The 27723-nt window shown below is 44.0% G+C and overlaps 1 protein-coding gene across 2 annotated transcripts in view; it reads left to right on the forward strand.

Annotated features, from left to right (window-relative positions):
• Positions 1-27723, forward strand: part of GOLGA4 (golgin A4) — a 92277-nt gene that overhangs the window by 9571 nt on the left and 54983 nt on the right. The window contains exons 2-11 of one of the 2 annotated variants that reach the window (XM_040964737.1): positions 1540-1629; positions 7727-7792; positions 9893-10207; positions 13003-13050; positions 15871-15927; positions 19327-19425; positions 20203-20320; positions 21372-21559; positions 21857-21940; positions 24293-24440. In XM_040964737.1, the coding sequence (XP_040820671.1) occupies positions 1540-1629; positions 7727-7792; positions 9893-10207; positions 13003-13050; positions 15871-15927; positions 19327-19425; positions 20203-20320; positions 21372-21559; positions 21857-21940; positions 24293-24440 (1213 nt within the window). The remainder of the gene's footprint in view (positions 1-1539; positions 1630-7726; positions 7793-9892; positions 10208-13002; positions 13051-15870; positions 15928-19326; positions 19426-20202; positions 20321-21371; positions 21560-21856; positions 21941-24292; positions 24441-27723) is intronic. The other variant, XM_040964746.1, reaches the window with a different exon arrangement.

Raw genomic sequence — 27723 nt, forward strand, 5'->3', positions numbered from 1 at the left:
CCAGTTGAGCTCTTATGCCGGGCCCCTGCTTTCTCAATTTTAGGTATAATGTTGACTCTTAGTAAATCATTTTCTCTGAAAAAATAAAAGAAATCCTTAGTTTATTTCAAAGCATGATCGAGAGAGAATAAGAGAGAGAAAGAAGAGAAAAGAGAAGAGAAAAGGGAAAAGGAGAAAAGAGAAAAGAGAAGAGAAGAGAAGAGAAGAGAAGAGAAGAGAAGAGAAGAGGAGGAGAAGAGGAGGAGAGGATCTTCCCTAAGTGCTGGCTCATTCTTCAGATGCCTGCCACAGCCAGGGCGGGGCCCGTCGTCAGTGAGAGGCTGGGTTAGAAATGGAGTAGGACCTGATTCCAGGCACTCCAGTTATGGGCTCTGAGCACCGGAAGTGGCAGCCTAATGCAGGAGAGCCTGAGCCCGGGGTCCCAGATACCGGCAAGGGCTGTGATTGGGCGGAGCTGAAGCTATGGACCAGGAACTCGATCCAGATCTCCTGTGTGTTGTGGCAAGAACCCAAATACTTCAGTTATCCGCCTTGCCTTAGTCCAGGAAGCTAGAATGCAGAATGCCCCCCTTCTTGTCCTATTGTTTTGTGTGTGTTAGAGTTCTCACTTTTAGGATGAAACTCAGCCCATCTTGGTATGCAGAGAAGGAATTTGTTCAAGGTATTCTGCAGATTACAGATGTCCCTTAAGGGGACAGTGTTTGGCTGATGGCTGCCTCCTGCCTCGCTTGGGGGTTGCCCTGGTAAGCATGGTGTGGCTGCCTGAGTCTACAGCAGCATTGCATCTCCTAAGGCTGCGGGAAGTTCTGTCTTCACGCTTGCCAGACGATGGACTGCATTTCTCCGCGTCTGTTTTCTCATATTGCTTACTTATGACTCAGAGTCACACACGGGTGTGTCTGTCTGAAGGAGCTTGGCTAAGCCCAGATACAGTGACTGGGTTAGTAAGTTTTCTAAGTTCTCACCAGTGGACTTATTGGAGCTCTTTATAGAAAAGACGTTGGTCATGAAACTTTTGTGATCAGAGATTGTAGAAATAGACTGCCTTTTTTTTTGTTTAGTGTAAGTGTGAGGTAGGGATCTGATGTGTCTCTGCCCCCGTGGTATTACATCTGCTGTGAACTAAGTGTGTCATCATGTGTTTGCATGTGTGTGGTGAGCTCTCACCCCAGAGCAGTGTGTGTGCAGCTTGGGCAGATCCAGGGATAGTACAGAGAAGCCTAGAGCACTTGGCCTCAGTTTCCCTAAAATTATCCTTATTTTGTTACCATCACAATTATTTCATAAGTGAAGAGACATGGCTTTCAAAAAATTAGCTAGCATCACAGTTCTGGTGGATGGCAGAGTCAGGCCAAGGGCAGAGTAAGTATCCAGGTCTTGCAGCTGGTCCATAGAACCGTTCTCCTTTACTCTTTGTCCTGTGTCTGCTCTTTGCATTTCATTGAGTCACAGAGCTTGACCCGGACTAGGAAGTACCCTGTCCATAGTGTACTTGTTAATGTCAGTCCTTCTAATCTGTGCAATAACTCTTCACTCTAGGCTCCCTCTGGTTCTTCAACACCAACAAGAACCAGGACCAGGACCTCCTCATTTACAGAGCAGCTTGATGAAGGCACACCCAATAGAGAGGTAAGCTCGAAATTTCTGCTTAAAAATCCCCCTCAGAAGAAGTGGAATTGTTCTGGAATGTAGTGTAACGCTGCTGCTGAACAAATGGGCAGTGATTTTGATAGGTCAATTATGTAATTCTTACATATGGTTTTTGTTAATTATGTGATTAGTGCTTTTGACAGGTAAGTTATGTAATTCCTCGATACTGTTTTGATTAATTTTGTGATTCGTGATTTTGACAGGTCAATTATGTAATTCCTACATACTGTTTCTATTAATTATGTGATTAGTTCTAAGTTCTTTGAAAGAGTAATATATCCCGCATTTAGTATTTAAAACTTTCAGAATAATTTAATAACAATTTGTTTAATGTATCATCTTATGGGGAAAAGTCCTGCATTTTCAGACTGGTGAGTGAAAAACTGAGGAGTCCCGTCACTGCTTCCGTGTAGCTAGGAGCTGGCACAGAAATTCTTTTTTTTTAAACCTCATTTCTTCCCTGTGATGTATAACCCAGGTATACTAGAGAGGGTACCACGTAAGTGCATAGGCTGATGACTTGTCATGAAGTGGATTCCTGTGTTCCAACCATCCAGGTCAGGAAAAGGGGCACCATTGGAAATTCAGTGCTCCCTTCCCTCTCCCAGCGGGAGCACCACCATCCTGGAATGGTAGTATTTGCCTCTTGCCTTCCTCGATGGACACGTTGGCTTGTCCCCAGTGCTTGGCTGCTCTGCGTTTCTTCTGGTTCCTGTTGGTTGTGTGCTGGCTCAGAGGAAGGAGCTGCAGCCATGGTTCCCCAGGGTGTTTCTAGAGATTTTCCTCCCCACAAGGACTTGATGCAAGTTGCTCCTGCGCCCTGGCATTTATAATTTTTTTTTTTTTTTTAATCTCAATGTTCCGGTAATGTGCTGTGGCCTTTGTGCTTTAACTTGTATTTCTCTGAAGATTAGTAAGATTGGGCATTGTTCCCTTGTTTATTGATCACCGATTCATCCTTTTACAAAAGGCTATGCTAAGTGCCTTGCCCTTTTCTTCTTTTGGGTTAACTTTTTCTCATTAATTTGTATGAGTTCTTTTTATATAACATGGCTATAAGTTTTTCCGGGATCTGTATCTTGCAAATGTATTCTTTGATTCTGGTTTGTCTTTCATTATCTTAATGGTATTCCTTGATGAGCCAAAAATTCTTAGTTTTAAGATTTTTTTTCCAGTATATCAATATTTTATTTTATGGTCAGTGTTCTTTGCTGTTGTTGTGGTGGGGGTTGGGGAGTTACCCACAGTAGGTTTTTGCCTGGCATGTAGAGGCCTGTGTCCTGTGTCTGAATGCCCGGCTGCAGTGCCTGGCTTGCTTCTGATGGTAGCTTCTGCTCATGTCCATCCTGGGAGCAGAGGTGGTGGGTCCAGTGATTGGATTCCACCCATGCTCATGAGAAATCTGGCTTGAGTTCACAGCTCAGCCTCAACCCCAGCTGAGGCCACCGCAGGCACTTGTGGAGTGAAGCGGTACATAGGGGCTCTGTGTCTCTGCCTTTCCAATACATTGAGGAAGATCGTTAAAAGAATCATTTTCTGACACTGAGAAGGTTTTCCTGTATTGTTTTGCTTTTCGCACTTAGATGGATGTATGTATACCCCACCCGGAAATGATCTCTCGGGATGGTGTGAGGGGTCAGGGTTCACGTCCTGTAGTGTGTCTGTCCGATGTCAGATCTTTCTGCACACTGCTTTTTTTTGTGCTTGTACAGAAATCAGTAGTTCATCTTTGAGTAGCTTTGTTTCTGAGCTCTCCATCTGCTCCTTTGTTGCTGCGTTGTTCACTTTGATTTGGTATTGTAAGTCTTTTCTTTTTGATACTTATTTATTTTTATTTGAAAGGCAGATTTGCAGAGAGGAGAGAGACAGACCAGTCTTTATTCCACTGGTTCACTCCCCAGATGGCCACAATAGTTGAAGCTGAGCTGATCTGAAGCCAGGATGTTCTCTGGATCTCACCTGTGGGTTCCGGATCCCAAGACCTTGGACCATCCTCCACTGCTTTCCCAGGCCACGAGCAGGGAGCAGCTGGGACCTGAACTGGTGTCCATAAGGAACGCTGGCATTGCAGGTGGAGGATTAGCCTGATAAGCCACCATTGCTGGCCCCCAGCACGATGAGTCTTAATATCATTTTCATCTTCCATTAATTCTTGTAGGTCATGTAGATCTTGTAGTCATGGCTTTCTACTCTGCTCTTGTTGAATGTCTTGGTTATTCTTTCTCCTTTTTCACGCAATTCCATGTAAGTTTTTAATCATATTGCTATTCCCTTCTGTTCTTTCTTTGCCGAATGTTTTTTATGATGAGGCAACTTTGAATTTTGTCTGTTATGTCCTCTGTGTCTGTTGATATGTGTATGGTGTTTGAATTCTTATTCTGTTAAATATGGTGTGTCATATTAAAGGATTTTCAGATGTTAATCTTTCATTCCGGTAGTAAATCCTACTTAATCATGATATATAATCTCTCTCCGTTCTTTTTTTTTTAAGTTTATTAATTTGAAAAACAGTTACAGAGAGACAGAGGGAGAGATAGCGATAAAGAGAGATTCCACCTGCTGGTTCACTCCCCAAGTGGCTGCCAAGACTGGGCATGGGCCAGGCCAAAGCCAGGACCAGGGGCTTTCTGCAGGCTCAAACCATCACCACCATCAAAGCTATGGACTGTCCATCACCTCCCCGAGTTCCCCCCACTCTGTTGGCATCATTGTTACCATTATATTATCATGGTAAGAACACGTAGAAGATCTTGCTTCCTTGAAAGTGTGAGATGTCCGTTATGCCCCGTTAGCCATAGAAACGACGCCGTGTGGAATAGCTCGAGAATTTATTCATGTTGCGTGTTTAACTCAACTGCATTTCTGATTTCTCCCCCCACCCCCCTCCCCGGCAGCTTGCTGTTGCTGCTGGGGGCAGGGAGGGGGTGGGCGAGTGAGGGCCCTTCCGGTGTTAGGCGTGCTGTGCGAAGAGAACACTTTGCAACGTGCCATGATGATTTGTTTTTCGTCTTGTGTTTTGTTTTGGATTGCCCTGAATGAGACAGCTACTAGCCGGGATGATAGCAGAGCCTGCTTTTCTCTCTGAATACACTATCTTTGCTTTGGATTCCTCCAAAGAGCCTAATCCCCAGAGTGGCCGTGTGGTGAGTCCTCCCGCCGCTTTCCGCATCCCCTTTGGCGGGATGCAACACCTGCTGCCTGTCACTCACCTTCTCGTGAAGCACCTGCAGTGTGTGTTTGCTAATAACACTTTTCTAAGAAATCAGAGGGTGAATTGCTGGACTCTGATGGCTGTTGTGCTTCCTCGTAGCTTTTTAACAGCGATGAAATAACACCTACTAAATCACTAGGGGCCACCTTCTCTTGGGCTAACCTGTTTTCTCCCGAGGGAGGATATTTTGAAGTCTGACTCACATTTTGAGGGGGAAATTTGTTGTTACACACATTTGTAATTAAAGCACATTAAATAGATGGAGTTTACAATCGAAAATAACTGCATCGTGTTTTGTGTCTGTTGCATCAGTTTTGTGTCCATTGAATTTCTGAAAGGAAACAGCTACCATTGTTTCTCCGCTGACTGAATTCACATGATTTTGAATCTTGTGTATAATTTCATTAAAGTATCTGAGAAGTTCATGCTTTGGCAGGTTAAACTTTAGAGCGATTTACCCACTGAAAATGGCTTTTAGTGTTAGATTGGGTACTGACTGAAGTGAGATTTAGATCTTCTGAAAAATGAGAAAACGTTTCTGTACCAAACCCGCGTAGCCGGATAAAACTCGGTATGCAAATGGCCACAAGCAACCTTACATTACGTTCTAAATCTAACTTTAGGAAGGAAACTTCTCAGGGTGAGACTGAGATTACATCCGGGTCTGCCAAGTGGGTGCAGGAGGCCCGGGACTCACGCCCTCCTCTGCTGCTTGCCCAGTCTCAATTCTGTTTTTTCAAAAGATTATTTAAGAAAATTTTAATTGGAAAGTCAGATTTACAGAAAGGAGGAGAGACAGACAGGAAGATCTTCTGTCCACTGCTTTACCCCCAAGTGGCCATAGTGGCTGGAGCTTAGCCGATCCTAAGCCAGGAGCCAGGAGCTTCTTCCAGATCTCTCAAGCTGGTGCAGGGTCTCAAGGCTTTGGGTCGTCCTCGACTGCTTTCCCAGGCCACAAGCAGGGAGCTGAATGGGAAGCGGAACCACTAGGATTAGAGCACCTATGGGATCCCGGCATGTGCAAGGTGAGGACTTTAACCGCAAGGCTACTGTGCCGGGCCCTGTATGTTTTTTTTTTTTTAGGCATCTCTTTACCCCAAATTCTAAAACCTGTGTTGTCATTCCTTAGTGCTTTGCAGTCACTAAAATAATTGAAAGGTGGAAAAAAAAATGTAATTGAGAACAAACCTGGCAAGAAATTTGTGTTTTTAAGTGAAATGCACTGTCATGTGTACTATTTAAATGCTTCCAAAGGATTTCCCGCAGTTGAAGAATTTCCTCCGGCAGAAAACATTGGTGACTTGAGTGTTGGTGTGTTGACTTGGTTTTCAGACTTCTGTCTGGAAGAAGGCCTTGAGAAAGAAGGGACTAGAGAGGATTTCTTGTGCACTCACAGGTGAAGCATTGGGTCCTGGGGACTGGCATGCAGATGTAGGACTTTGTGCTCTGCAAGATCCTAGTTTAAAGTGGAGACCCGTGTGTGAGCGTGCCCTCGCGGTGCAGAGGCGTGAAAAAGCGACAGGCACAAGGATGTGATGGATGTGTTTGAAGCAGATTTTACAAATCCTGTCCCGTTCCCTAGTGCTTCGGTTAGTGTTTAAATGATAGACTAGCATCATGTAGACATCTTATGTATATCACAGCGCAGTAGTTTGTGTCAAATACATCAGAGTTCAGGAACCGGAGATGCGCTTTGTAGAGCTCTGTGCCATCTGTGTGGCTATGGAAGAGTCAGGCCAGATCAGAGTGGGGAGACGCGTGCCAGGGAGGCTGCCAAGCTGCCGAGCAAGGCGGCCAGAGCTGTCTTTGTCGCCATGCCTGTAAAACATGTAGGTATTTTATCATGAGCTGTTTCTAAAGCTCTCACCATAGCTTGATGATTAGTTCTATCCATCATGATTGCAGTGTAGCATTTTGGATCTTAAGGAATTTCATTCCTTACCACGAACCATGAACATTCTAACCAGTAGGATGGTGCTTATCTTGGGTATTTGCCTTATCAACTGAGGAAAGCAAACAGCTTTCAACATGGGAGAAGTTTTACCTTAGAAGCTTTTCTGATACTGTCACAACAGTTTCATTTAGATTGCTGTCCTCAAATGAATGTGGCAGTTTCATTACTTATTATTATTTAAAAAAAATCTTTATTATTTTTATTGCAAAGTCAGATATACAGAGAGGAGGAGAGGCAGAGAGGAAGATCCTCCATCTGCTGATTGTAGTCTCCAAGTGACTACAATGGCTGGAGTTTTGCCCATCTGAAGCCAGGAGCTTCTTTCTGGTCTCCCATATGGGTGCAGGGTCCCAAGGCTTTGGGTCATTCTTGACTGCTTTCCCAGGCCACAAACAGGCAGCTGGATGGGAATGGAGCTGCCGGGATTAGAACCAGCACCCATATGGGATCCCAGCATGGGCAAGGCGAGGACTTTAGCTGTTAGGCTACTGCACTGGGCCTGGTTTCGTTACTTATTATCAAGATATTCCTTATTGGTTAACCAAATAAATTTGTTATTTTAGGGAATAATTGAGATTACTTCTTTTTCAAGATAGGTTTTTTACTTAAATTTTGCTAATGAGTGCCTGGTATTGGATTTTGTAATGGGAGAGAAAAATTAGAGATGGGCTGTGTGATTAGCTTGAAATAATTTTTGTTACTAATCTCTGCTATTTAGTTATAAATATAGTAAATTGAGTTTTCTAAAATACTCACCATACTAGTCTTGCCTTGCATGGAAATATTAATAAATGAACAATTACTAATTTTGTTTAATAGATAAATGTGTCCAGTGAGTCTTGATAGTTGGATTTTGCTTTTGTTGCAGGCTGGTGTTCTATTCCTCTTCCTTATTTCTTTTGTTTCCTTAGAATGCGTCTGCCTACGCCAGGAGATCTTCTGACAGTGTTAATGGAAGTGAGCCAACCATTCATCAGGTCTGTTCCTAATTTTTTTTAAATGCAATTCAGGATATTGGTCAATCTGTATTTGTATAAGTATTTGAATCTCCATTGAAACTGTAGTATTCAGACATGTGAAATAATATGTATTGCCAGTGTAACTGTGTTTCTTGTTTCCTGGAAAAAGTTTAATCTGGATTTAATATCCACTTATTTCTCGTTTTAAAATTTAAGGGAAATAAAGTAAATGCATTAAAAAAAATGAAATCTGACCTTATAGGTTTTTTAAAGAATATTTATTTACTTTTATTGGAAATGCAGATTTACAGAGAAAAGGAGAGAGAGAAAAATCTTCCATCTGCTGGTTCACTCGCCACGTGGCTACAGTGGTTGAGGGGCAGAGCTAATCCAGAGCCAGGAGCCAGGAGCTTGCTTCGTATGGGTCTCCCACGCAGGTGCAGGGTCCCAAGGCTTTAGACTGTCCTCTACTGTTTTCCCAGGGCACAAGCAGGGAGCTGGGTGGGAAGGATTAGCTGGGACATGAACCAGCGCCCACATAGGATTCAGGCACATGCAAGGCAAGGATGTAGCCACTGAGCTATCGCACAGGGCCCTGACTTTACAGTTTCAAGAAATCATAGTGACAGCCATGCTAGAAACATGTTGAGTCATACCATCTGGAAGGAAGATTTTAAAAGAAGTACAATTTCTTTCTGAAAATTAATTTGTTGGATAGAGCGAGAGAGCACCCCTATGTGCTGCTGTAGTTTCCGATGCACACAGTGGGTGGAACTGGGCTGAGCCTGAGTGCAGCCAGAACCTTAATCCAGGTCTCTGTGTTTGAGTGTGGTCTGTCAGCACAGTGCCAGGGTCTGCCTTATATATAAATGAATATACAAATGAGAAGAAAAATAATCCCAATCCTACTCAGGAGTACCTGCATTAACTTTTGGTGTTTATCCTTCATGTTTTCTTCCTAAGGCTTTGTACAAGCATATACATACATTGAAAATAATGTGCTTTGGGGCCCGGTGTGGTAACCTAGTTGCTCAAGTCCTTGCCTTGCCCATGCTGGGATCCCATATGGGCGCTGGTTCTAATCCCGGCAGCTCCACTTCCCATCCAGCTCCCTGTTTGTGGCCTGGGAAAGCAGTCAAGAACGACCCAAAGCCTTGGGACCCTGCACCCACATGGGAGACCCAGAGGAGTCTCTGGGCTCCTGGCTTCAGATCAGCACAGCTCCAGCTGTTGTGGCCACTTGGGGAGTGAACCAACAGAGGGAAGATCTTCCTGTCTGTCTCTCCTCCTCTCTGTATATCTGACTTTGTAATAAAAAGAAATAAATCTTAAAAAAAAAGATAATACGTTTTAAGTCAAAATGAATTCACAGTATACACATTCTTTTATATCCAGATTGTTTGCCATTGTCTACTGTGTCTTGAGGTTCTTTCCGTGAGTGTCTAAGGTGTCTTGTAGTGATTGGACATTTGTATTCTATCTAGGATTTACTGTTGTATGGAACCATAATGAATCTGTTGGTGTGTGAAGGCTGTAGACCATTTTGGCCAATCTTTACTCTCAACAGCTATTAACGGGTTAGGATGGTTAACCCATACTATCATTAATGTCGCTTAGAAATATCTTTAAACCTCTATCAGTGTGTGTTTGATTTTTAGAAGTATACGCTGAAGAGCATCTTTTTGTTTCTTCACAATCTTTGCGTGCTTGTGACCCCGTCTCCCCTGAGCATCTCACTCCTGGGGTCTTTGAGACAGTTGACCCCATTGTGGGAGCCTGCCAAGGTGCACACCTGTGTTTTACATACTTGGTATGCACTGGCAGCAAACATGGTGCGTCCAAATGGCCACTGCCTTCAAAGAGGGCATCGTTCAGGTGACACCCTCTCAACACTCCCATGAGATCAGGGCCAGAGCTACTTAGTCAAGGTCATGCTACTGGCTGCCAGAGCTGGGAGCCGCACCCCCGGCCTCTGATGCCTACTCCCTCACTGTTTCAGAAAGCAGTATGTTACATACAATGCCATGTATGTAGCGTGGATCTCCTAGTGTGGCTGGGGATGGTGGAGATGACGTGTATGCACTTGAACCCTCATGCTCCTTTTGGTTTTGGTTGCAGTCAGGTGACACGCAGTCTTTCGCACAGAAGCTCCAGCTCCGGGTGCCTTCCATGGAGTCTCTGTTTCGAAGTCCAATCAAGGAATCTCTGTTCCGGTCTTCTTCCAAAGAGTCTTTGGTGCGAACCTCGTCCAGGGAGTCCTTGAATCGGCTTGAGCTGGACAGCTCCCCTGCTGCCTTTGACCCGCCCTCTGACATGGAGAGTGAGGCCGAGGACACCCTTGGCGGTTCGGACAGTCTCAACAAAGAACAGTTGATTCAGCGCTTACGAAGGATGGAACGAAGCTTGAGTAGCTACAGAGGAAAGTATTCGGAGGTACGGGCAGAGCCTTCTGTTCCCAGTAGACAGTGCTGAGCACATCAGAGTTGGATGCCACTCATCCAAAGCCTTCGCTCCTGTCCTGTTTTCACCTTCCTGTGACATCACTGCTTTTAGCCGTGTGCTTATTCAGCTAAACTGGACTGCCCAGGTCCTGTGCTCAGTTGGTACTGGTAGGTAGTGTGTGGCAGTGTCAAAGACCCGCAGGTGCAGGGGCCCTTCAGCAAGACGGCCAGCGAATGTTTGGAGAAGGTTCCTGTTCCTACATTTTGGTTACCACATTCTGTGTCCCTTTCTTTTCACACTTCTCTTCAAGGTCCTGTGGCCACCCAGTGTCAAGTTCATTCTCTTTTCCTCCTCACACGCCCACCCTTGCTCATCTCTGAGGACCATGGCTTCAGAAGCTACCCACCGCATACCCACCAGGATTTACCTTAGTTATGCTTTAGGTTGTCTGTCGAACTTTAGATTGGCTCATTCTCATTGTGCCTGCATTGATGTTTTTGCCTTGTATGAATCTCCTTTAATTAAAAAACCTATATAATTTGTGTAAGTGGATAAAGCTGCTGCCTGTGATGCAAAACATCCTGTATGTACGCGAGTTCAAATCCAGGCTGCTCCACCTCCAGACCAGCTCCCTGCTAGTGTCCTGGGAAAGACATCTGGGCCTCTACGTCCAGGCTTTGGTCTGGCTCCGCCCTGGCTATGGTGGCCACTTGTTGGGTGAAGGTGGAAGCTTTCTCTGTCTTCATCTCCCCTTCTCTCTGTAGCTTGGCCTTTAGATAAATAGTCCTGAACATTTTTGATGTTCATTTGTTTTATTTGAAAGGCAGAGAGAAAGAATCAGAGACAGAAAAAGGTAGACAGAGACAGACAGACCTACATACACCTTGACATGTAAAGATCTTGCATCCCCTGGTTTGCTCCCTAGATGCCCACAGCAACAGGGGCTTGGGCAGGCTGAATTCAGGAGCCTGGATGGCACGTGAGTCTCCCATTTGGCTGTCAGGGGCCAAAGTGCTGGAGGCGTTACCTGCTGCCTTCTAGGGTAGTTTAGCAGGGAGCTGGCATTGGAAGCAGAACGGGAAGTAACCCCAGGAACTGAGCTGTGGGATGTGGGTGTCCCGAGCAGCACCTTCACCGCCACCGAGTACTTGCCCGTCAGGTGAACCTCCAACCTGTGTGAGGGCGACATGCCCTGTCGGTCTTAGGGAGGTAGCAGTGCCGCTTCCGTTTCTCTTTTTGGTCCTTCAGGAATGTGGGGCTCTTCCCTTTCCGGCTAACTTGTGTTAGCCGCTCTCCCCGATTCCTTTCCTGTCCTGTTCTGTTGAAACAGTTCTTCCTCAGGTAAGCCCTTCCAGAGGAAGTTGTCCCTGACTGTGTTGATTGATGCGTAACATTCTGATGATCTTCGGGGTTATAAATCAGCAGGGAGCTCATGTGTCCCACGAGGCACTTGTAGAAGCTTGCTGCTTTGGCTGTTTTTCTTCTTTTTTACTTTTTGCCATAGCTGATAAGAGTCTAGAATCCTTCTGTTTATGTTTCTTACCGTCAGAAACTTGTCCATAGTTGTTAAGTTGGATGTTGGGGCAGCAGTATCATTAACATTTAATTGTGCTGTCATGTTGTATGTGTTGTATCTGCAGTATCATTTGATTTTGCACCCTGCCTATGAAGTAGATAGTAGTTAGCTTGGTTTTGTAGAACGGGGACTGGAGACTCAGAAATGTAGTGACTTGTTTAGAGTCACGCAGGTGATGGAGTGTGATTGTCCTCTAGGTGTTTCTGTACCCCCTCAGACACACTCCAGAGGCTTATTAGGGAGAAGAGCCTACACCGCTTCTTTTCTCCTTGCCACTGCAAGTTCCTAAGGCACAAGAGTGTTATAGTGACGTCTGATTCTGGGGTTCCTCTTCTACCCCACCCCATGTCTTTTTGGAGTATTATTTTCTTATCCTGGTGTTGGGAAGAAACACAGGATCCCAGTCTTGGGCAGACTTTTTTTTTCAGTGTCTGTTCCCAGACTCACCTTCCATTGTTCCCTGCCTCTTGACTTTGACTTAAGCCATCTAGTAATGGCCTTTGGGGCACACAGTGAGCCATCTATGGAGGAACCAGGCCAGACTCAGATTGGAAGTGTGCTTGCCCTCGGAGCGGCAGCCAGTCTCTTTAGACCGGTTGGACTTTGATCAAGCAGGGCCTGCTCGTTGACTGAAGCCGCTTAGGCATTTCATTTCATCAAGTGATGTGAGGACGTGTTAACTCAGCTGAAATATAATCTTTAGGCTTTGAAATCTCACCTTCCCCGGGTTGCCTAGGGCTTTGTTTCCTCAGAGCCTATAGCTAAAAGAACTTTAGGGATCAGTAACAAAGGCTACTGTAGGCCAAAGCCAGTCACCTGGAGAGCTTCTTAAAATAGATTCCTACTTCTCCACCTCGCCTGCACTTGCCCTGTTGCTTTCACTTTGAGGCCAAGAACTTGCTTTTCCAGCCAACTCCCTGATGATGTTGCTGATGGGGTCCCGGTCTCCGTCTGTGAAATTAGTTACTGAGGTTTAAGGAGGTGCAGGTCTAAGGAGGAGTCATATGCACAGTGTATATCTCACAGTCAAGTTGTGTTTTGCTCTTTAGAATGTTTTTCTGTTATGCATTTCATTAGGTTGAATTGTTTATAAAGGCCCCTTCTAGTTGATATGTGTTTGGACTTCCTCGAGATGTGTGAGCAGAAGTGTTTTAGAGTTTAATATAACGCCACTGATTTAAGACTAACATTATCGATGACTTTATTTTAGCTCGTTACAGCTTATCAGACTCTTCAGAGAGAGAAGAAAAAGCTCCAAGTAAGTGGTTTATTGGCTGTATTTTCGAGTCATGGAATGTTAACATTAGAAAAGATATTGTAAAGTATTTATTACTAGTTATCCCTTTTTTATAATTCTCCATATGATCAAAGTATTTATTCCATCTCCCTGTCCTGGAGATGGAATGAGATTTTGAGTTATTTTAGGAACGAGTTTCTCTGAGTTTGAGGTCCCTGCGGTGTTTAAGAGGATTGCATTTAAGTCGTGCTTGCCCCCTTCAGGTGTTTCCTCACCTCTCCGTCTGCAGGTCGGTTAGTAGAAAAGAAATCCAGCCATGTGTGTGTTCTTCCCTCTGTGTTACATCCCTGCAGACATGTCTGCGTCCTGCCATGTTGCCAGGTTCCACCGAGCAGCCTACCTCCTAAATGCACCGTTTTCTGAGGCTGCTTCTTGGAAAGCTCTTGGTTAAACAGGTGGGGGTAAGGACCTTTGATAGCTTTTCTGGGTGGCCTACCTTGGCCCCACTGAGCCAGAAATATCCCGCCACACATCTGAGCTAAGGGAAAATCGCTATTGAAATTCACATGGTGCCACCAATTTGCTATGTTTTTAAAAGTATTTTGATTTTTAAAAAATGATTTCAAATCGTTTAGTATTTGTATTGTTCTTGAAGAATCCTATAGCCCAACTCTATGCTTGGTGTATGCTTGCAATGAAGGAATCTCAACTGAACTTGAACTGTGGTCACGCAACAAGGTTATTAAATAAATAAATAAATAAAAATAAAATTTACTACATGCATAAAAAAAAGAATCCTATAGCCCAAAAGTTATTTGTAAAGTGATCTTTGCTAAGACTAGTTTGTCTCCTGAATATTATTTTAAAATAATTAACCTCCCTTCCATTTTTATCTCTAAGTACACCATTCAGTTTCTATTTGGTCTTGAAGATGATCAGCTCTGTATGATTACAGATGTTCATTGCTAACTTGGAGTTTAATTATTCTTACTAAAAATGAAAATTCGATTGTATTGCAAGTAGAGTGTTCAGTTTGGTAAATGTTTCCTGAAACTTTAGTTACACTGAAGTACTCTTAGTCCCGCACAGTTATTAGAGATGAAATTTAATGATGTAACTGATTTCTACCCATATACACATGTCCATGTGTGCATGTCTCAAAGCCTATTTCTTCAGTAGGCAAACATCCTTTTCATAAAGCCAGTAAGATTGAAAACTTCTGCCAACACAGTTGCCAGCACTTTCCATACCAGCTCTCACTTACTGAGCTCACACTGTGTGCCAGGTCTTGTGGTGTGAGTGATACGGACCACATTCATTGTCGTACAGCCCGGAACTCGCAGGGAAGAGCACCGGGATCCGCTTCCCAGCAGCTGGACTCCACATCTGGTGTCTGTAAAAGGGCTGGATGAGACTCTTGCATCTTTTACAACATTTATCTTCCTGTGTTTAAACATTTATATTTGAAACTGGAAAAATAAGACCATAAGATCATGGCCATGGGTTTTGTTTTATTCACGCACAAGGCCACAGAAATCCAAGCCAGCCACACTCTCCTGACCATGTCATCCATGAGCCTCCCTGTATCGTTGTCTTTTTGTCAGTGCACACAGGGCACAGGAGATAACTGTGTAGTCCTCTCCAACCAGAATGGGTGTTCCTTTGACCCCGTAGATTGTAACTTTCCAAGATTATTTTCTTCTGCTTATGGAAAGCAGATCCTTTGGCATCTAAGAGTGACTCATTTCTTCTTTCAGTGTTACTCTTTGAGCTCATTGTTTCGTATGTATGATTAATAATTTAGCCATCTATACATTTCCTCCATGATTTCCTTTAATGTAAATAAGAGCTATTCCTTTTAGGGGGAAAAAAAAGTATATACTTACTTTAGCTCTTTGAAAGATAGAATGAGAGGGAGAGAGATCTTCCTGTTTGCTGGTTCATTTTCCAGATGGCCACAAACTGTCAGAGTTGGGCCAAGCTGGGAGCCAGAGCTTCCTCCAAGTCTATCATGTGGGTAGCAGGGACCCAGATGCTTGGACCATCTTCTAATGCTTTTCCCAGGCTGTTAACAGTGGGCTAGACCAGAAGTGGAGAGTCCAGGATTTGAAGCCATATGGGATGCTGGCACTGCAGGCAGCTGCTTTACCCATTTGCCATGCCAGCCCCAAGAGCTATTTCTCTTTAAGTCACACAAACCTTTGGGACAGGCTAATACTTGATATATTCCACACATTATAGGCTACAGTGAAATAAATTATATTTGGAATTTGATTAAGCTTTATTTTAAATGAACATAATAAAATATACTTCTTGTTTAAATTATTTACCTATGTATTTTAGCAAGTGCATAGTTACATAATCACAGGTTGTTCTTGGACAAGTGGTTGTCCAGTATTTTTAAAATTTGTTTTAAGATTTAGTTCTTTACTTGAAAGGCAAAGTGACACAGAGGTTAAGAGAAAAAACAGAAGGAGAGAGAGAGAGAGAGAGAGAGAGAGCGAGCTTGAGAGAGAAACTAATCTTCCATGCCCTGGTTCACTTCCCGCATGACAGCCAGGGCTGAGCTGGGCTGCCTCCAGGAAGCTGGGGTTTGATGTGTTTCCCGCGTGGGTGGCAGGAGCCCAAGCACTTGGGCCAGCACCCGCTGCTCCCCGGGGCGTTTGGAGTCGCTGCTGCCCCACTCGGTGCTTTGATACAGGCACAAGTATTGCAGATCACAGTTTAACCTCTGTGCCGCAAGAGCATCTCCAACAGTTGTAATAATTTTAAAATAATTATTTTTAATTTATTTGGCATCATGCAGTTTTGTTTAATGACTTTTCTTTTTTTTAATTACAGGGTATATTGAGTCAGAGTCAAGATAAAGCACTCCGGAGAATTGGAGAATTAAGAGAGGTGAGTTTTACTGATTAGTACTTAAAGAACAGTAATTAAATCTTTTATATTGATTGGAACTTTTGTATGTGTTAGAGTAGTTTCAGAGGCAACTTAGTTACTTACAACAACGATTAACCAGCCGGGGGTTGTAAAGCCAAGGCTAACTCTGAGTTTTTAGATATGTGATTTTTCTAAACGTGTATTGTTGGAATAACAGAATGAGATTGCCTTGGTTAAGCGACAAGAATAGCATTTGTATGAACAATTGGTTGTAACTTTGTAGAGCTGGGCTGTCCCTTATGCATCCAGGCTGGCTTTTGTTTTTCCTAAGCAGCCATCTTCATGGTAAAATAAGACAGTAATTAGGTTCGTTGTAATTTGGTGGGGAGGAGGAGGACACGATGCTTTTTCTTGTGGATTAAGACGTAGCTCCTTCATGTCTTGCTGGGACCCCACTTGCTGTCTGAGTGGGCAGGACCCGTCCTGGTTTCACCTCCCTGTCTCACGTGAGCCTGCTCTGCTCTGCATGAGTGCCTGTCGACTCTTTGGGGTCCATGTGACACTAGATTGCTTCCCCCTGTTGTTGGTGATGCTCTTCGTTTCTGTTTGTTGTTATAAATGGTGGAAATATATACTGCAAGGAGATTTTCACAAATCAACAGGATTTATTGCTTTACAAAAGAAATTTTCTTAGGTGTACAGACTTGAAAGAGCAGGAGAGTAATGTGGACACGCGGTAAGGGGTGTTCCCTCCAAGCCCAGCTGCTCAGTTAGGATGGGGGCAGGCTTCCTTGGAAGGTGAAACCTCCTTAAAGTTTGAGGTACACCTCTATAGGAGTGTTTCACCACTAGATGGCACCACAATTCAGGATGAGAGAGGGTGGTGCCAGTGTTGGTAGACCTGTGCCAGTGTATGTCTTCAGAGAAGCAGCCCTCAGAGTGTGAGTCTGCCACGACTAAGCTGGCAGGGTGTTGGTAACCAGGGCAGGAACTTGCGTGTCAGGGGTCTAGGCTCTCACATGCGACAGCTGGTAAGATGCACGCCTGGAGGGAAGAAGGAATGCACTCTGAGATAAAATGTCACAGAGTAGAATATGTAAGTGTAGGGATCATTTCAGACCTACATAACATAAGGGGATATAATTTCCTAGGTTTTATTATAAAATAAAAATGGGATAGTGTTTGGTGCTGTAGCCTAGCGGCTGGAGTCCTTGCCTTGAATGCACCAGGATCCCATATGGGCACTGGTTCTGGTCTCAGTGGCCCCATTTACCAAATGCCCACTATGGCTGGGGCTGGGCCAGGCAGAAGCCAGGAGCCAGGAACTCTATCACTGTTTCTGAAGTAGGTGGCAGGGGTTCAAGCCCTGGACCATTCTCTGCTTTGCTAAACACATTAGCAGGAAGCTAGATTGGACAGTCTGAACTCAAAGCAAAACCTATATGGGATACCAGCATCACAGGCTCTGGCCTAACTCAGTGAACTGCAACACCTGCTTTTGACTATTGAGTTCCTTTAAAAAAAGAACAACAACAACAAAAACAAAAAACTTTTGTTTCTATTATTTGAAAGATTGAGAGAAAGAGAGGGAGAGAGAGGCATTTAGAGATTTGCTATGTACTGGTCCGTCATCTAGATGCTGACAAATGGGACCAAGCTAGGCCAAAGCCAGGAGCCAGAAACCGTCCAGGGCTTCCGTGGAGGTCGGCAGAAGCTCATGTACTTGGTGGGCCACCTGCTGGCCCCTGAGCTGTGATGAAGCAAGGTTTGGGGACAGAGCTGTGACTCAATCCCACACACACCAACATGGAATGCAGTTGTCGCAAGTGGCATGTCAAGCACTGTGTCAAATGTCCAACCCTAGGACAGTTGCTTTAACTATAAGAAATTTAGATATAAGAAAAATCTCTCCACATTGAACCCCTCCCCATGGGTCTGTGGAAATTTCACATTGGATCTGAGCAGCGTTGGAAAACTGACTTCATGGGGAAACGACGTGAGGAGGTTGATAGCCAGAGGAGCAATAGCGGGGGGGCTCAGAGATCAGCTCGGAGTTAGGGGACAGTAGGACAATTATTGTAACAAATGTGTGAGCGATGGATTTAACTAGAAGACTTCAGGTAAGAAATCTCTAGAAGGCTGTCAAAAGAAATCAATGATTGGAAATGATAGGAATCTCGTCTGTGGTTATAGTTGTGGGAAGAGGTAGAAACTAAACATCGTAGAGAATTTGCGAGCTAATTATATGTAGGAATCAACGAAGATAAATGTTGGGGTATCTGACACCTAGTGAATTGGTGAGGCAGGCATTCCGTCTGTTGGATCTCTAGCACTGAAGGAAGTACGTGACAGGGAGAGACGGAGGACACAGGCTTGGCCGGGGAAGGGGAGGGAAAGAGGAGCAAGTCATGGAAAGCAGGTGCCTCGTTGAGAAGCTAATTATCGGTGGCTGGTATAACAGAGAGATAAAGGTCTTTGGATTTAGTTAAGAAGTCCCGTTCATGCTAAAGACAGCAATATGGTTGTTAATTTCAGGGACTAGAAATGTGATTCTTGGCTGATGCACTAGTTAATCTTCATGTTACAAATCCAGGTTTGTGATGAAAGCCCTGGAGGAGGACTGTTGAGCGGTGCGTGACCATTTATTTAGTTTTGGGTCAAGTGTCTACGGTGAGAGAATCTGGAAGATCTCTCAAAATAGTACTCTCACCTTGAGGAAGTTGCTATCCCCTCCTTTGTTTTTAATTCTTTATTTTCCATGATGCAATTCCTTAGGCTCAGGGATTTCCTATTCTACCCTTCTCCACTCCCTCCCCGCGGCTGTTTCGCCCTGTATTGTAACATTAGGTTGGTCTCTCAACAGCAGTTGTAAGTCCATCATTCTATTTAAATATATCCTGACAATGTAGGTATAGAGAATGTGAGAAGGCCGGCATGCTATGGTAAGATGTGTTGGGCAGCTTCCCTGGGCGTCCATCTCTGGTAGCGATGCGTACTGCAGTGTGTCTCCGCTTCATGCTGCGCTTGCCTTAATGTGCAGATCCTCTACATGGATGTGTGTGCGTGCACGCTTACCTGTGTGTCTGGAGAGCTTGCGTTTTGCATGAAGGTTGCCGCATGTCAGGGGGAACATGTGCATATTTGTCCTTTTAGGTTTGCGTTGTTATTCTCTTTGTTATCAATTCATTACAACTCCAGAGCCTGGACCTTACGATTCATTTAGGAACAAAATTATTTTTTAATGTGAATGTCTTAAATCATGTTTCAAATACTGATTATTCTCTTTTACTATCGTTGATATTCTATCTTAAGTAAAATATGCAGCTAGATTGGTTATGGTTTTAAATTTAGGAAACCTTAAGTTTGTACTGTTTAGTCTTAAGCTGAAAATTACCTATAAACTCTTCCCTGTTTTAGGAGCTCCAGATGGATCAGCAGGCAAAGAAGCACCTGCAGGAGGAGTTTGATGCCGCGCTGGAGGAGAAGGACCAGCACATCAGTGTGCTTCAAACTCAGGTGCAGAGCAAGGAGAGCGTGCGGGACTGCCACAGAGATAGATGCTGGGGCTCGGTGGGACAGCCAAGGGGTGCCATGTTCTTGTGGGGCTTTTTATTTTTGTTTTTTTTTTTTTTTTTTTTTTTAAAGATTTATTTTTATTTTTGTTTTTTAAAAAAGACATTGTAAAAATGTGTTGCTTTCCCTCAGTCAATTTTAAAAGTCATTTAAAATTTTTAATTTTAATTTTTTTTTAGTTTTGGTCTGTTTTTATTTACTATGTCATTGTCAACCATCAGCATGAAATCTAACTGCAGGGCTTGGTGCAATGGCCTAGTGGCTAATCCTAAACCCTTGCAAGTGCTGGCATCCCATATGGATGCTGGTTCATGTCCTTGCTGCTCCCCTTCCCATCCAGCCCCCTGCTTGTGGCCTGAGAAAGCATTCAAGGATGCCCAAAGCCTTGAGATCCTGCACCCATCCGTGTGGGAGAGCTAGAGGCGGCTCCGGGCTTTTGGCTTCAGACTGGCTCAGCTCCAGCCAGTGTGGCTATTTGGGGAGTGAACCAGCAGGTGGAAGATCTTTGTGCCTCTCCTTCTTTCTGTAAATCTGACTTTCCAATTAAATAAATCTTAAAAAAAAAAGAAAAGAAAAAGAAATCTAACTGCATTGGAAGCAGCCTTTTTGGTCTTTTCTGTGTAGAAAAAGGGTTACCATTCACTCCAGCCCTGTCTCTGTCCAGGTAGTATTGCTGTATGTTTTTCTGATCAGTTTTCTAATGAAGTACCTGTATTTTAGGTTTCTCTGCTGAAGCAGCGGTTGCGAAATGGCCCAGGGAACGCAAACCTCCCCAAACCCCTGTGTGAGGTAGAAGCTCAGGAAGAAGAGGGTCCGGAGAGTCACGTGGAGCCAGCAGGTGGGTTTGGCTGGAAGGCAAACTCAAGGCTAGAAGGGACAACACCGGGCGGTGCACGAGGACCACGACGGAAGAGGGGCGAGGACCTTGTTGCCTTGTCTCTCTGTTATTTAGGAGAGAGGAAGTAACTGCTTTAAAACTTGAAAGTTTCATAACCCGTTGAGTTGTGTGACATTTTGTTACAGTCGAAATTTAAAATCAGATAGTTCAATGAAATTGAAATTTTATTGAAAACATACAGAAGTTTGTTGTGTTGAACTCTTTTATTATTAGCAGTAGGTCCATTTCATGTCAGATCAGTTCTGTTTATTGTTAATATGCTACTTGTATTTGTTTGGGTATTTTTATCTTTTAAATAAAAATAGTACATGTTCGTATATTCTAAGATGCCTATACATAACTGAAAGAGAAAGAATAGTTAAGTTTTGTCTTAAAATGCAGCTACACCCCCTCTCCGTTCTTTGAGGTGTTAAGGTACATATTGAGTCAAATTCCTATTTTTCATCTCAGTGATAAAGGGAGGCTGTGCAGAACTCTTGACCCAACCAGAGCCATAGGAAGTTGCTAAGCACCTTGCTGCCGGTATGTTCGGCTTCAGGGGGTCTTGGTAGCCTTTTGGGATGTGCAAACTTCCCCGATTCAAGTTAGGAGTTGGAGATAGGAGGCTGCAGTAGAACTCCTCCCGGGAAGGGATTAGAATGTGGTCAGAGAGCCACTGGACTTGTTTTGATGTGAGCTAAGACGATGGGGAAGGGGGTTTGTAATTTTGATTAATAAAAGATGGTTATGAAACTTGGTTCTAAGGAGGGTCAATTCAGTTTGTGTAGGGTTGAATTATGTAAGAGGTGAATGCACTATTCTTCAGATGGGAACCAGGAATGGGGGTTGGAAGGGACCTCATTAGGCGCCCCCCTGTTAGTAGGGATAATGGTTCTGTTGCTTCTAGAGGCGGCCCTGAGTGTGAAGTACCAGGCTGCGCTCGTGCGTACTAGCCGACTTTCCGGAGAGTTCTGTGCACCTTGCTGACTGCCCCTTCTTGCTCTCTTGTTAGTGGGAGACGGAGCTTCTGCTAAAACGCTGGAAGCTCTCCAGCAAAGAGTGCGGCGTCAGGAGAACCTGCTGCAGCGCTGTAAGGAGACCATTCAGTCACACAAGGAGCAGTGCGCGCAGCTCACCAGTGAGAAGGAGGCCCTGCAGGAGCAGCTGGAGGAAAGGCTTCAAGAACTGGAGAAGATGAAGGTGACATCTCCTTTCTCATTTCCTCCTGTGGCTCCCCAGGTTCCCGTGTGGTCTCCACCTGGCCAGCAGGCCTTCCTCCACTCGGCTGACTGGCCAGAGAGGACGTCCTTCTTCGGGCACCACAGTGCCCTGGGCTCCGCCGTGCCCTGGGCTCCGCAGCACCTACTGTCCCTTTGAGACTTGCTGTATACCTTCCTCCCAGTGGACTGTTAGACATGTCTAAGTTAGATGAAATGTTAGCATTCTCCTCTGAGAAGCTTTACTAGAAATGGAAATGAACTTTTAAAATTTTTTTAGGAGCTTCATATGGCTGAGAAGACTAAACTTATCACTCAGTTGCGTGATGCAAAGAACTTAATTGAACAGCTTGAACAAGATAAGGTAACCAACAATAAAGCTTATGATACTAAAATTTGTCAGGGGGCCCAGAACTTGACTTTTAGTAAAGTAACTGGAAGCATTCGTAGTTGTGCCTTCCAGATGTGTCAACAGCTGCTTCCCTGAAGACGCCCTTTAACTGCGCCTGGATCTGGCTGCTAGCTGTAGTTAGTATCATGTGAAATGATGCTATGCCTCGGAGTTCTCCATCCCAACCAGAATTTCAATTTGTAGATTAGAATATCTGCTGTAGAGGATATCTGTACTTACATATACATCTATACATTCATTTATAGCAAAAAACAGTATTCTAAATTGGAGTGGTATCAGTCTATTCTTTCAAATATGGAAACGAATTATTCTCTAAGTCGCCTAACAAGTAAAGAAATGGTAGTGTATCTGTTGGTATAGACAGAAAAATCGAATTTTGGCGAGTATAGGTGACGCTGAAGGATGGAGGAAGGGATGAGACTTGCCCTTAGCTATTGGACTTGGAGTGACAACTGTAGTGATGAGCCAAGGTTTGAAATGGCCCTCTAATTAAAAACATGCCAGGGGCTGGTGTGTGGTGCAGCGTGTTGAACTGGCCCTGTGACCTCTGCATGGCACATTGGAACGCTGATTCAAGTCCCAGCTGCTCTGCTTGTAACCCAGCTCCCTGCTGATGCGCCTGGGAAGCAGTGGGTGGTGTCCTGCCCCCACGCGGCAGAGCGAGGTAGGGTTCCTGGTCCCTGGCTTTGGCCTGGTCCAGCCCCAGTTGTTGAGTCCACTTGGATTTGGGGAGGTTACCAAAGATCTGTGTTCCACTGTTGCTCTTGCTCGCTCAGCGTGCTCGCTTGTTCTCTCTCTCTCTCTTCGTGTTACTCTTGCCTTCCCAGAAAACAAAACCCAAATCATGTCAGAGCTGCCAAGTTATTGAAAATTTTTATTATTTCTATAATATTATTTTGCTTCTTTCTTCTCCAAACTTAATGAGGGTCTTCTTCATAGAAAAATACAAAGAGCTTAAAAGTGACAAAAGAACTGTTTGTTTTTAGTAAAATCAATCCCTGGGAACCCCCGCCAGTTTGCCTCTGTGTTGCCAGTCCCTGTGTCTCTCCAGATCAGGATTATTTCAGAGCAAGTCTAAGATTCAGCTTTCCCACAAGTATTTTAATCTAGCTCTAAAATCAGGAACATTTAATTTTGCCAAATTATAAGCTCATTATTGTGAACACATCTAAAAATTTACTAATAATTCCTCAATAGAATATGCTGCTTAATTCAGTCTCAGATAATTTCCTGTTCTACACATTGATCCCGTTTTGGAACTAGGATCCAAATGAGGTATTTTGTTGCAGTTGGTTGACATGAGTCTTAAACTTCTTATAATCCAAAGGATTGATGATTTTTATTTTTTTTTCTTTTCCATCGTAATTTGTCTTTTAAAGAAACCAGAGGACCCGTGGTTTTGGTTTGAGACATCACATAGCAGTGGGTCACCTACCTCGTTCATTAACATTGGACACCTGGGAGGGTGAGCGTGTGAAGCGGTGGTTGGCGAGCTTCGTACAGCTCAGGCGGTTGCCTTGTGAAGGTCACAAGCTAGCTGTCGCAAAGCCTGAACCCTTTTCTGAGCGACAAACTGAGCCATCCCATATGCGTTAGTCTTAAATGGCTGTTTTAGTAATAATATTTGGTTATCTTTTTCCCACCAGTGACTCTCATTTCCACTGTGCCTTACCCAGAGAGGGAAAGCAGAAAGCAGATTGGAGGAGAGAGGGGAGTCGGGTGTGGTGGTGGGATCAGAGTCTCGGGAGAGGAGAGGAAACCGGGTCCATCTGTGGAACAGCCTGCTCCATCCTGTGTGGCGGCAACCCCGCTGTTTTCTTTCTTTTTTTTTTTTTAATTGTTATTAACATTGTATTATGTGATACAGTTTTATAGGCACTGGGGATTCCCGCCACCCCTCCCCCCATAGTGGATTCCTCCACCTTGCTGCATAACCACAGTTCAAGTTCAGTTGAGATTCCTTCATTGCAAGCATATATCTAGCATAAACCCCGCTGTTTTCAAGCACAGATCAGTCATGGTGCTTTGCGTTGTCTCTGAGCTGAATACACGAGGCTGTGCTCTGTTTGTTAGGAAGTACAAGAGAGAACAGTTAATGGCTTCAAGATTAAACTTACTATTAAAATACATTTTTTATGTTAAAATATCCTGCTGTCATGCCAGGTAACTGAGGGGTAGAGTGGAACACGACTCCCACTGTAATTCATGTTCAGTGAAGTACTAACACGTTTTGTAAAGTGTGATGTGTGCTGTCGATGATGCGCTTGGATCGTGCAAATGCTTCAGCATCTCCCTTCTGTTCAGGGAATGGTAATAGCAGAGACCAAGCGCCAGATGCACGAGACCCTGGAAATGAAAGAAGAAGAAATTGCTCAGCTTCGTAGTCGCATCAAGCAGATGACTACCCAGGGAGAGGAATTACGGGAACAGAAAGAGAAGTCAGAAAGAGCTGGTAAGGACTCAGAGATGACTTGTTTTCTGTTGGAGCTCACAGGTTGCTTAAAGTGGCTGACCGTTTCAAACTGCGGATGAAAATGTTCAGGTCTGCAGACCGTGCGGAGGCTCCATGCTGTGCGTCAGAGGAGTTCCGAGTTGGCGCACGCTATGTGGTCTGTGCAATAAATCCGGTTCAAGAATGATTTTTAAATGATTAAGTAGTCAAAAAAAAGAAGCAGGTGTGTGATCTGTAAAACCTAAAGCCTAAAATCTATGCCCTTATGGAAAACTTGCTGACTACCTTAGAATATCAAAATTCAGGTTTAAAATACAGGCGCTTCTAAGCAGACGATAACTGCCACTTTGTAGTTGCCCTGAGTTAAGCAAACAAAAGGTACACTGTGCATTTAAGGGAGTGATGAGCAAGCAGTTCAGTGTTATATATATATATGTTGTATGTGTTAGCATGGTGACCATCAGATTCTAAAGTATAGAGACAGGTTATAACACTGGGTGCTGCCAGCAAGAGAGGGGCATTAGAAGGAGTTGAGTGAGACCAGTTGTATCCTCAGGTCAATGAGGATAGAGTTTTGAGTTGAACCTCAGATAATGAATAGACTGAGCGTAGACAGAGATGGGGCTGCACAATTTCAGGTGCTGCAAGACCACGGACAGCCATCGGCAGCATAGTGGGCGTGTTAGTCAGCTGGGGCCTTTTTGGCTGACGTGGGAGATCAGGTTGGCCTGTTGAATTTCAAAAAGGTGAGTAACTGATTTTAGACTTTGGTATGAAAGGTAACAGGAAGCCAGCATGATGGAAGTTAGTATTATACGGAGAGGAGAAAATGAAATGCAAAGTCAAACGTAGAAGCAAAGGTGGAAATCCAGCTTGAAGGACTGAAGTCACCCCGGCACTGTGGGGACGGGAGGGGCAGGTTGTGGGAAGGAAGGGAAGGCAGAAGCTGCAAAGCTTGGTGTTTAGCAACTTGGAAGACAGAAGGAACATAGCAATCGGAGACGACTCCAAAGGCCTTTTTAAAAAGATATATTTTATTTATTTGAAAGGTAAAGCTAGAAAGAGAGAGAAGCATGCTAGCATCTTCTGTCCTCTGGCTCACTCTCTAAATGGTTGCAGAGGCAGGGTTGGCCAGGCCAAGCCAGGAGCCTGTAGCTTCATCCAGGTCTACCACGTGGTGCATCCGCTTGGGTCATCTTCTGCTGTTTTCCCAGGTACATTAACAGAGAGCTGGAGTAGAAGCAATAGTTGGGGCACGTATCCATAAGGGATGCTGGCATCACAGAATGAGGCTTAAGCAACTACACCACATTGCTGGCCCCAACTCTGAAGTCTTAGGAAACTGAATAGGTTGTGTGGAATTAGTGTGGAATAAAAGTGACCATTGAGGTGAGTTGATGAGTTTAATACTTGAGTTTGAGCCAGTTCTGAGCATTCCCATTGGTCTTGCCTTATAAAAACTTGAAAATGAGAAATTGGCACATCCTTCAGGAGTTGAAGCTGGTGGGTTAACCTGTAGGAGAGGACAATTTCTCTTAAAGGTTGTGCTTTACCAAGGTGCCAGCAGGAATGATGATAGCAGCAGCTGTGCTAGCCAGCGTGAGGCTGTGCTGGAAGTACGGTACTAACATTTACTTGTATTCAGTCTTCCCAGTTCTGGGAGACAATACTGTTTGTTACCTATATTTTACAAAGATGGGAGCCAAAGGCTGTTGGAAGTTGAGTAACTCGTTTACAGACAGGATTTCAAGCATGGCATTGTACTTCCTTCGTCTGTGCTGCTGCCCCAGAGAGGGCTGGAGTTTGGCAGAGAGAAATAAATGAGAAAAAATAGTTAGCCAAACAAGCCATAGGAATTAGGAGGTATTTTAAGAATGGGGAGGGGAGAATGAAAACTTTGGAAAAGTCCTTGAATTCGATGAGGATCTAACTTTAGCATGCAGTTTTGAGAAATTATTTTAGAAGCCAGACCGTAAAATGTGAAGGTAGGGAATCGCACTGCGTGAGAAATAGTTCTCATCAATGTTTCCTTAATGTTCTTGCAGTTGTGTTATGGTAAAAGAGACGGTTTAGCTAATGAATCTGTTTCGGCTAAACCTAGGAAAATCTCTCCTGAGAAGCAGTCGATAGAAACATCCTCAAGAATCTAATCTTTGATTATGCGCTTGTAGTTTGAGCGTTGTGAGACATCGTTAAGCAGTTTGCTCTCAGCAAACAGAAAGCAAAGGGGTACAGTCCTAGGACAACCCCTGTGCTTTCAGGATTGCTTTGACTTAAATGTGGTAGCCAGCAAAGAAAAAATGATGTTGGCTAGGAGATTCAGTTTTCCTTAAGCTGGGGATATGCTTTGTGAGGAGCCAGAAACTCATGAATGAACATCAGACTGTTAAGGGAAAATGATCAATAGACAATTTATATTTAATTCCCATGGAAGGGTTCAGATTTTCTCCCTGTAACTTCCAGTCCAGTCTTCAGTAGTATGGCTTTCCTTGCTCCTCCCAGACACAGTTTTTACGTTTTTGTTTGTTTTTTTTTTTTTTTTGATCTTCAAATGTGATATTCATGAAAGTATATTTTTGCAAATACTTTTCTGAGAATAGTATTCAAAATACTAGGAGTTAATGAATATTTAAGAATTAGTATTTAAATTATTTGAAAGATACGTTTGCTGTGGAAGGTCTTTAGATAGATTCTTTTATAGATCTTTTTAAAAATTATATTTGTATAATTATCATCAGCAGAATTATTTGTATAATTATCATCAGCTTAATTATTGAGGCCTGAGGGAGAAAGTTGTGACACACTTGTTCCACAGTGTAGACGGTGATTTTTAAATCTGTAATGAAAACTAGTTTTGTACCCCAAGGACATGCCATGTTCTAGTCTTAGTTGAGTCTGAGTGCAACTAATCAAGTGGGATGTAATTCCTAATTCATATGCAAAAAGACACGCTATTTGTAAGAACAATTTCTGTTAATGCTAAACAGAAAAGGTTTATGTAAAGGTTTTGAAAACCAATCTGCAGGGCCTGGCTTGGTTAGTGTAGTGGCTAAATCCTTGGCTTGCATGCCTGGGATCCCATTTGGGTGCTGGTTCATGTCCCGGCTGCTCCACTTCCCATCCAGCTCCCTGCCCATGGCCTGGGAAAGCAGTGGAGGACGGCCCAGGGCCTTGGGACCCTGCACTTGTGTGGGAGACCCCAGGAAGCTCCTGGCTCCTGATGCTGACTTCAGATTGGCTCAGCTCTGGCAGTTGCAGCCACTTGGGGAATGAACCAGTGTTC

Source organism: Ochotona curzoniae, unplaced genomic scaffold (assembly GCF_017591425.1).
Source record: "Ochotona curzoniae isolate NIBS_2020 unplaced genomic scaffold, NIBS_Ocur_1.0 contig_1302, whole genome shotgun sequence".
NCBI lineage: Eukaryota > Metazoa > Chordata > Mammalia > Lagomorpha > Ochotonidae > Ochotona > Ochotona curzoniae.